The sequence below is a fragment of the Juglans microcarpa x Juglans regia genome, chromosome 1D (assembly GCF_004785595.1).
Source record: "Juglans microcarpa x Juglans regia isolate MS1-56 chromosome 1D, Jm3101_v1.0, whole genome shotgun sequence".
Classification (NCBI taxonomy): domain Eukaryota; kingdom Viridiplantae; phylum Streptophyta; class Magnoliopsida; order Fagales; family Juglandaceae; genus Juglans; species Juglans microcarpa x Juglans regia.
The window spans coordinates 1,778,858-1,790,324 of NC_054594.1; the positions used below are offsets into that span (position 1 = coordinate 1,778,858).

The 11,467-nt window shown below is 30.8% G+C and overlaps 1 protein-coding gene across 1 annotated transcript; it reads right to left on the bottom strand.

The window, feature by feature from the left end:
- Positions 1-8,873: 8,873 nt before the first annotated feature.
- On the bottom strand, positions 8,874-9,808 carry LOC121249972 (protein RALF-like 34). Its single transcript, XM_041148862.1, is given in 2 exon segments — positions 8,874-9,400; positions 9,403-9,808. Coding segments are annotated over 2 exon segments (393 nt in total). The 5' UTR covers positions 9,572-9,808; the 3' UTR covers positions 8,874-9,176.
- Positions 9,809-11,467: the final 1,659 nt, after the last annotated feature.

Sequence of the window (11,467 nt, forward strand, 5' to 3'; positions counted from 1 at the left end):
ATTTTTTATAAAGACTTGCACGAAATTTATTTATTTAAAACTTGTACAAATCATTTCTCAAGACTAAAGACTAAGTATATACGAACGCTCTCTGCTAGTGACCAGAAACTGAGTCACACATTTATTCAAATGGGTAAAAAAAAAAAAAAGAATAAATATAGATAGAAGTCACTGTTGGGAGCAACCATTTTGCACACATGATGTGACATCATTTAGACCACACATCTCTTAAGTCTAAAATAAAAAAGTAGAGAACTAAAAGCAGCCATGTAGTGAGTGCATAGTATGTACTGCTACAGTGACTTCTCTCTAGCATTACTCTTTTTTTCGAAAAAACTAATTAATTGTTTGTAGTGTGGGGTAGTGGTTATAATTCTTGTATCAATATTCCAAGGGTTGTGGGGTTTGATTCAAAATAGGGGCGAGATCATGATCTTGTGGCCGGGAGTAGTAAGGGTTTTTCTATTGCATTCTTGCAATTCATTTTAAGAATCTCTAAAAAAAATATCTGATAATTAATCAGATTTACAATACTCATAGCACTGGAGTATATTTTGTTTGTTTTTTCTCGTCACTAATGATCGTGGGTGGTGCTGGTGAGCGTAGTGGGGCCAAAAGCTAGCAATGGTGATGATGATAATGAGATCAAGACTTGATCATTAATATCAAGTGTATATATATATATATTGAAATTTGAAAGTTTGAAATCTCTTATATATATATATATATATATATATATATATATTCTATCATATTTAAATAATTTTTCTACTCAGCAGTCCTACGCTACAAACCTGTTTAGAAATAAAAATAAATAAAAAATAAAAGTAAGTGTATGGCATAGAGCTACTGAATATAATTTTTCTATTTAAATTACTAGCTACTTACAATTTGGATGAAATATATCTGTTGGAAAATTTTGAATTTTCAAAAATTAAACAACTTTTTGAAATAAATACCATCATCTAATTAATCCAAACAAATTAAAGGAAATCAACACTGAAATTCTCCAAAGTAAAACAACCTAGTCCAACCCAAATCCTTCATCCATACACATGATTAGCGTCATGTGTTGATAATCATGGATTATTACTCATAGAGCTATATATAACTTGTTCTATATTTTGAGAAATAAAATAGTTATCCTTTTTATTTGCTTGTGCTTGCAAGGGTCGGCCTGCCACGTTACAAAATGGATGCATGCATGATGTACTGTTGCATTACTTTCAAGTATATGATTGATGATGCTCTGCTGATGAGAGCGAGAGATCAGAGAGAGAGAGAGAGATCGTAAAAATTGAATTAAGCACGTTAGAATGCTATTATAGTAATAATTTGTCTGGCACATGATCAGTACAAGAGATATATAATTTACGGTGACAAAGATATTTACGTAATTAATTTATAACCAATCAATATGATATTGCTACTTAATTAACTAAAAAAAAACTATTTCTTATATGAGTTTGATATATATGTTATGTAACCACCCATTAAAGAAATGCATAAATCTGTCATCCACATTAAAAAATATTTTTACTAATGAACATTATATTTTTCTAAAAGAAATACTCGAGTATTGTATTTAGTAAAACCCTTTAACTTTTAAAACAAATAATAATTTAATTTTATATTAAAGTTGAAAATTAAATAGAATATTATTTTTTTAATAATATTATTATTTTAAAATTTAAAAAAATTAAGTTATTTATTATATTTTATGTGCAATTTTAAAAAAAAATTATAAGAAAATACTTTTTATATTCCAACCTAGGGTTAATTTCTTTACGGCACAAAGGTAGATTGATTTGCTCGAATTTCAAAAAAGAAAAGAGAGAAGATTGAGATAAATACGCAAACGCAAGTTGGAAAAGGAATATTAACGCACTGATCTCATCAATTTTGACTCATATAATAACTTGAGTCCTGGATTGGATACGACACCCCCCACCCGCGGTGAATTCTCGCTTTTTCGGGTCTGCATGCAAAAGCTCTTAAGCATCACGTCTTTCTGTTTCCCCGTGTTTCCAGCCTTTCCTTCTTTGCCGACCCAACCGACCGACCAATTTATCTGTCTTCCCACGTAATTATATGTTTTTTTTAATTTTATTTTAAAAACTGATATAATTTTGACATAAAATTATTTTTATTATAAACAAATATAATATTTTTTATCAAATTATATATGTTTATAAATTTATGTTTATAAGTTCTTTTGTACAATTCCCACTTTTTTTTTATTTTATAAAATAATTTCTAATGATAGATATAAGTTTAGATAAATGTTTTAATTACAAAAAGATTTCATAAATATAAACTCTCAAATTAACATATGGTACGTTATATTATAAAGATAATTTCATTATAAAGTAAATATAACGTATCATATGAAGTCAAGTCAGTCTGTAGATTTATTTTTCTTCTTGCATAATCGAAAAGAAAATTAGTCAATTTTTATAAAATTAAATTTATTTTTATTTAAATTATATAATTACGTTGATTGATTGAATTTATTTTTTGAATTATATATAAAATTTAGATTATGAAATTTTTAATCTAAATTAAAATAGTAAAAAGAAAAGAAAAACTAAATAATAAAAACAATAATAAAGGAGAGATAAGAGGAGCTGAGAGTATCCTCAATAGATTAGCCAGAGTTAAATGATATTTTTTATGAATGTGAGAGAAATTTGACGTTTGACTATTCTATTTATATAAATCTCTATAATGAAATAACTATTTTTTCATTATATAACAATAAAATAATGTAAGATGAATTTAGTTTTAGTTATTCACATTAAATCTTCGTATTGAATTATCTATTTATTTATTATATAGTAATGAGTAATTAATAATTTTAAAAATATTTAATTTTTATTATTATTAATTTATTTAATTTTATCAGATTTTACTATTCTTAATAATTATATTCTAATTAAATTAATATATCATTAACTCAAATTATAAATTATGTAATAGAAAGAAAGAGAGAGAAAAATAATTGATAAAATATATATTTAATGTATATATAGTAATCTTTAAATTTTAAAGAATTTTTGAAAATTACTGTAGTAAAATTCAAATTATTTAAAAATTAACTAATTTATTATGGATATATTTTATTATCTAATAATTAAATATTAAATAAATTTAACTTTTAATTAATCGATTCAGATGTTCTGAGAAAGTCAGGAAGCAGAATGGCAGCTGCCAGCAGCCGTTTTCAGTTAAAAAGTGGGAGAACCAAAGCCTGCCTCACGTGCTCCTAATTTAAAAATAAATATTTAGTTGAAACGCCGCCCGCCCACTTGGGACCTGCAAGTCTGCGGTCTTTAATTAGTATGACTTCAAATGAAGACAACCTCGATGTGGGGGCCAAGCACAACCCCTTGATTAATGTCTTTATTTTCAAGCCACGCAAAACAACCTCACACTACTCAAATACAAATACGAAACAGAGAAGCTTACGTGAAATGTCGTGATGGGGACGGCATAATTTTTGGTACTCATCTCTCCAATTTGCATGCCCATCCCTTGAAATACATAGACTTCTCAGTAGTCGGGGGAGGCAACAAACACATAACTCAGTAGGAAAAAGTTACTTTATCTCTTTATTTTGACCGTTTTATTAAATTTTTATTTATTTATTAATTAAAAAAATAATTTTAAATATATTTATATATTTTTTTATTTTTTAAAAATATTTAAATATATTAAAAATATAAAAAAAAAATATTAGGCGGCACCCAACGATAAGAGTGGGGCCACTCATCTCAGTAATGGCAGTTCGAGTAGTACTTCTACTCTTTCTAGCCCTCAAATTAAACTATATATTTAGGATGTGTTTGGTTACCAAACTCACATCAACTCATTTCAACTCATCATTACAATTTTTTTAAATCTCAATACAAAATATAATAAACAATTTAACTTTTTCAAATTTTAAAATAATAATAATATTAAAAAATAATATTCTAACAATATTTTATCATCGTAACTCAACTCAACTCAACTCACTTCAACATCCACACACACAAGATAAAATTCATGAGTTTATTCCTCAAAATAAAAAGGCTGTAAAATAGTTTTCTTTTTTATGTTCACATGGAAATATTATAATAACATCTTGGATATCGTTCAAGTTATTTGATTTTTTAGAATTTTAAAACTTGTAATTTCTACGCATTTATTTAAAAAAAATAGTGTTATGTCACAAATAAATCTCATTAAAATAAAATTAATATATAGTTTTATATTATACATTAAATCTAATTCACAATTAAGATAATTTTATAATTTAACGTATCACATTGAATTATATCATTGTAAATTTAATTTTTATAGAAATTTTTTGTTGTTAAAATATTTATCTTCAAATTTGATACATGTATAAAAAATTTCATTTTTTAATATAAGTCTTACCATTTTTTAAAATGAGTGCATGAAATTTATATATCTTAGAACTTTAAATTATATTTAACATTACCATTTACGCTAAATATTACTTTTATCTCACCCTACAATATCTCAAAAAAATTAAAAAATGAAATAAAAAAATATGAAAACCGTGTCGCACTGAGGTTTCGTTTGTTTTCATAATTATTATCATATCATTTCATAATTATAATTTTTTTAAATTTTTATATAAAATAAAATAAAAAATTCAACTTGTTCAATATTTAAAAAAAATTAATATTAAAAAAATATATTCTAATAATATTATATTTAATTTTTAACTTTTATCTCATCTCATCTCATCTCATCTCATCCCATCTGATCTGTTAAATCACAGGAGGCGTAAATGTTACTTTTCATATCTTCGTCCATGCATGTACGAGTTTGGTGTGTCATTAAACCTAAATCGTTAACGTGGAGATATGATTCTCTCTTAACGGTCACTTCTTACCAACATTGTGATGAGTTGTGACAAGTACCTTAATTCCTACCCCTCTTGCTTTATTCTTAAACACGACTACCTTCATGAACCGTTACTAATGTTGCAAACTTGACAAAAATTCCTTGTTTGGACGTCAAATGAAAAGGATACCTTGGGCTACTTTTCACAATTACTTGTCTTGTCTCTCCAACGTACGATATGAATTGAATCACATTTTTAAATTATCATTTGGAGAAAGAATGAATTCGCGATTTGAATTTAGAACTTTTGTTTTATTTTGACATCACGTCAAATTATTATTTTTCCAAAAAACTGATGAAAGAAATTTATTCTGGTAATATATATATATATATAATATAATTATCTTAATTAATTTCATAAGATGGTATTAATCATAGAAGAAAATGACACAAACATACACAAATCTTTGAATAAATATTGTTCTTTAACTCAAATCCAACAAATTCAAACAAAATCTAAAAGATTAAAAAAAATATTTAATTAGATAGTTATGTAAAATAATTCAGTCTATATTATAAAAAATTACTTTTCAAGTTCTTGTATTTTGAAACTTTTGTTTAAACTGTTACATGTGATTTAAATAGTTTGACACTCATATCTAAAGTGAAAGAAAAATAATAAACACACGTTACTTTCACAACATTTTACACAATAATGTTTTAAAATAATGATTATTTTTGTAAATTAACTTATAAAAGTAACATCATTTTATCAAAATATCCTTATTTTTCAACATTTGCTGTGTAAATATCATTACTCATCACTTTATAACAAATTATAAGAGGACACGTGTGATATATATATATATTACAAGTTTAAATTAAAAAAATTATGCATGACATATACCATATATGTACCACTTCGGCATTTTTCATTACTAGATTAATGAAATTTGGGCAGAAATATCTTTTTAAGACAAACAAATAACTCAAGAATTAATTTAAAAAAATTTTAAATTACACGTAGCATTTAAAAATAAATAAAAAATCCAAGCCTCCGTTTTTTTATTCTTACAAGTTGAACCCCAGAAAATGGGGCGGGCGTCAAATTTGCTTGGGGACTGACTACATGAGAGTTATATAATATGGTGGGATTTTGTGGGTTGTGGTCGAATGCGCGCAGACAACGGTGGCGGTCCAAATTAACTATCGAAACACATGCATGAACCTACGCTTCACAACAAAGAAAACGAGCCGCTTATGGGGGTTCCACCAACAGTGTGAGCGAGGGTCTGTGACTCTATGTACAATGTGAGCGGGTCCCACCGTCCCAGTCCTCAGGCTCAGGCTCATGTGGGCGGGCTTCAAAGATCTGAGTGGTGGCCCACTTTGCAGCCGTTTTTGATTTCGGACCCCCACGATTTCAATTCTTCTTTGCTTTCGGCTTTAATCCGAGCAAAATGCTAAGCTGCATGGACCGGTGGGACCCACAGTCAAGTTGATTTCCTTTCATTTTGGTTGATGAATAAAAAATAAAAAATAAAAAGAAAGCAAAATGTGTTGAAATTGATGCAGCCGTCCGTTGGATTAGGTCATGGTGGCTCGTGACATGAGGGAAATGAAGAAATTGGTCCAGGTTAACTTTACAGCCAATATCTGGAAACTGTTCAAATGAGTCCAAATTCATTGCCCAGATTTCGCAGGAAGGTGAAGGAAGCATCGTTCGGAGAGAACCATATGATATTCCTCTTTCTTCTGTACGTCATGTGTGTAGCTAAGGAGATCATCGTATAAACATCGATCCGTCAATATAAGTCAACACTCAGAGCTCAAGTGTTGTGTTGTGTTGTGTTTATCCCTTCAGTTTTTTTTTTTTTTTCCTAATTCTAATGATTATAAAATAGAGAAGAAATATCTTCTCCTACGTCATCCAGGAGTGGTATGTGCGTCATTTATAGGGGATATGATTAATAAAACTAAATAAATGCTTAAGGAGCTGTTTGACATTTCATCTGGTTGTTCTTTTTTTGGTCTGTATCAACTAATTTGTTAACCAATCTCAACTTCCTTATTTTCTTTTCTTTTTTTCAAAAAGAAAAAAAAAATACCCTTTTTTACTATTCAATTCTTTTTTATAAAATATGTATACACAATCGTGGAAACAATTATGAGATTTTAAGAACAAAATAGGCCAACATATCATATAAAGGTATTAATTTCTTTAGAAAAAGCTACGAAGTCTGACTAAGAAGCAGATAATAATATCAAACCAAGAATTTGATTTCATTATTATTCTAATATAACTTTCATAATTATCAAGTGATTTGATTTGATTAATAACCTTAAAGTTTTTCTTCCTTCTTTATGTTCTTTTTTATTATATTATATTTTCTATCAAAATCGACCATTCATTCATTTGGACCAAAGATTTTGAAATGAGATGAAATAATTTTAAAATAAAATTAAATAAAATATTATTTTTTACTATTATTATTATTTTGATATTAAAAAAAATAAATTATTTATTATATTTTGCGTAAAAATTTGAAAAAATTGTAATAATAAAATAAGATTGAATGATTCTTGAAACCGAACCTGGCCTAGCCGTTCTCTTGCCAGAAGAAAGCTGGAGAAAGGATCCGAACTTTTGCCACATCTAGTTGTTAATCGAAAGCATGCATTCGAATATCTACCAAGATGATTATCCACTCACCAATAGATGATTGATAAGAATGGGGCTTCAATTATGCTTTGGATGATTTTTCAAAACAAAATGATAAAGCTATCAAAACGGCAAGCAAATTTATAATAGTGAGTATTGGTGAAGTGTGCAGCACCTCAATTTGGAGCAAGAAACATAGAGCCTATTTACTAAGATCAGCATATGAACAAAATGGTGAATCAAGCCTCAAGCTACACAGGAAAAGAATATCAATAACTTCTGCAAGACTCAAAGTTGCTTGCATGCCACACTGCCTATTTACTAAGATCTGCACGAATTATTAATGTGCGCATTGTATTCTATTGTTGCTCAAATATTTGACACTGGCACAACCCATAGCATTTAGGTAAATACCATTCATTATAATTTTAATCATCATCTCTTGATGTGCATCAAATGCTCAGAGACAAGCAAGTAAAAGATAAAAAATTTAGTTTTTCAATTATTTGATACACCATCAAGAAAGAGATAATGAAATGATGATGGTCTTTAGCAATTGCTGTTTAAATAATGGATTTTTCAAACAAAATTAAATGCTCAATAAATGTTGTGAGATCTACACTACATGTCTATCCCTCTCTCACTTTAAGCTCTAGAGGCCAAGGATTCAAAAGAGAAAAGAACAACTTAAAAGCTAATGGACCCCCTTCCTCACTTCAACATAGCTCATGGGTTGTTCCTAAAATAAATTAGGAAGGTAGACCAAAATATGGGAGTTGGACCAAAGAATCCTAAATAAAATTCAAAAACACCACCGAGATTCGGGACTCAGTGCTAAACCTTTATTTTTATAACTAAAGCATTAGAGTAACAAAATGTTTCAGAACAAAAAGAACTTGAACTATTATGCAATTGAGTTCTATCCAGAAAAAGCTCTAAGAATTAGAGATATCTTGGGGCTAGCAGGTGCACCATGTAAACATACTACTCTAAAAAAAATAGAAATTTAGGATTGCTCTCCAGCCAGAAAAATCTTCATGAATGAATGTAGGTGACAGTCCTAGTAAGTTGTTGGAGAGTAGTTGGGATAGTTGGAAGCCATCTGGAATGATACCTTTACCATTAATCGTATTTATCTGCCCAGGGACTAGTGCTCATGTTAACATACAATAAAAATGCATAAAAACAAACATATTTACAATAAAAAGACTCTTGGCCAACAAAATACCTCAATGAACCGAGCAATTATCTGCACCACGTCTAGCGGTCAACACAACAGAGATATCAGATGCTACTTAACCACTCAGTTACAAAAATTATACATATAATCCCCAATTATTAGCACAGATGGATTAAACGAAAATGCCTCAATTTATAAGCAATAATCAGGTTTAATTTCCATACACATTCAAGCGTCTAAGCACATAGACTTACACACTCTGGAGAATAATACAAATGCATATATATATGGTCCCGAAGCATCGAACCCATGCCATCAACAAACTCACCTAGTAAATACCCAAAGCTCACACTACTCTAACTGCTAAATCAACATTCGCAGCCCAACCCCAGAAACAAAAACTCACATAACCATGAACATAAATAGAATCCATAATTAATTAAGCATTTTAGCACCCAAATATACCTCATCGATCACTCATCTCCTGCAGCGGGTAATTCTAGAGCAGCCTCGGGTGTAAGGGTGAACAGGGCCCCTGGCCTTGAAGCAGTCGTGGGTGTAGTAGGATCTCCCAGAGCGGGGTGGGCATGGGATTCTGTCGGCGGAGAGCGCGCCGTACGAAATGTAGTACTTCATAACTCTCCGCCAGAACAGAGACCTACGGCCAGACAACCCACTGTCCATGCCGTCCTCATCATCCCCTCGTCTTCGAACTCGTCGTAGAGTGATGGCATTGTCGTCGGCCACTCAAACGCGTCCGTCATCAGCTTCAAGCTCGTCTCCTCGAGCTGAGCCCGAGCAGAGGGACCCAAATTGACCAGAACAAAGAGTAAGAAGAGAATGAGAAGTTTGGGAAGACTTGAGGACGCCATGGATATCCACAGGGAAAGAGGAAGAGGGGGGTGAGAGAGAGAGTGGATGGAGAAGCATGCGTCGGTAGAAGGAGATCAGAGAGAATGGAGGAGGGGACAAAGGGATCAGTCACATGCAGCTGTGAGGGAAAGGTAAGGGAAATTGATTAGGCTACAGCTGTGCGTCATCAATGCTGCGGATATGGCGCGTTGTTTACCTCGTTCACCGTGAAATCTTTGTTTCTCTCTTCTCTTGACACGTCCGATCCGATTAGGGAACGTCCCACTCCATTTACTTTTAGGATTAGAGCTTTTATTTTATGAAATAATATAGAGAGTAGCCAGCTATTTTGTAACATCATTTAAATCACATATCTTATATATTTTAAACTCAAAATTAGTAGACAGAGAATTATGTGAGAGAGAGAGCAGGCGAGGCAGGAGAGAGAAAGAGTCGAGGAGAGAGACAAAGAGAGAGACGAGATGAGAGAGCCAGCGAATGAGAGAGATTATGGAGTCTACATTTAAAAAAAAAAAAAAAAAGAGAAGCAACCATATAGTGTGTAATATGTACATAGTTACAGTGATCGTTCTCTAGCACTATTCTTATTTTATTACTGTAAATATTATTTTTTAATAATATATTTGATTCTCATGCCTTGTGGTCATGGTAATGAATTGCATAAATTACCACTAGGAAATAGGGATATTCTCAGTCGTAAGTCTTTGTTTGTTGTATGTCTAATGCCAGATATAGTGTACAATTGTCGCATACTAATTAAGAAAAAAAAGTATAATTTATTATTAAAAAAATAATTTTTTCATGTAAATTCAAAATTTATTGATTTTTTCTTACCAAATATGATTTGTCTTAATTAATAGATGACACCCTTTAACAAGCATCTTTGCATTGCATTCGACTAATTCCATAGCTCCTCGTTAGTTTTATGCTTATTTTTTTGTTATAAGCACGGTACAATTTTACTAAAAAAAAGGAAATAGGAAATCATAGAGTTTTATTTAGAGAGATTATTAAGCAAAAGAAAATTAGAATGAGCCCAATGCAAATGGGCCAACTGTTTAGACATGCAGCTGTTGGAACCTGACAGATTAGACAAAGTAGTTTTGAACCGAGCTCTTTTTGCAACCTGTCTGATTGGAGTTTGGACCTTCGGTTCAGGAACTTGGGCAATCTGTACACATATTCGAGATGGATTTCTGTACTTGGTTTTGAGCTTTGGGCAAGTCTGATCTCAGCCCAAAATGCTTAATTCTTAAAGGGCTCCTTAGGTTGGGCTGAAGTGTCGGGCACGATATACTTAGGGAAGAGAGATTTGACTTCCGCTTGACATAGTTTTGTGTTTACTGTTCACTTTTATCAGTACTGAGAGGAACATAGCCCACATAGGTCTGCTCTTTAATTTATCTTTGTAGGCGCCAAGAGAACAATGCAAGACACTTTTCGTTGTGAAAACAAAAGTAAAAGTAAACAAATAAAATAATTACACGACACAAAAATTTACATAATTCGACAACGTACTTCTACCCACGTGCAAAAATGAAGATGATTTTATTATCTTGAAGAATGTCAAAATATACTTTGGGAGTGAAAACATACTGTTCTAGACATTCATACTATTCATTAAGTAAATATTTATATTTTATAGGATTGTATTACGGAAATCCTAATTTCACAATTTCTGGATTATTTGCTCGAGCGAACTCCTTATTTGAAGTTTGCTAGAGTGACTTGTCACGCGAACTCTCTGCCTGACTTTGGTCCAGCGACCTATTGCGTAGGTGTGCAATCGTCGAGCGAACTCTCTACTTGGCAATTCTTGAGTCACAAACAGGATAAAAAAAAAAAATTTCGGCCCAAGCCTGCAGCACTCCATGGCCCAAGCAACATTGAAAATG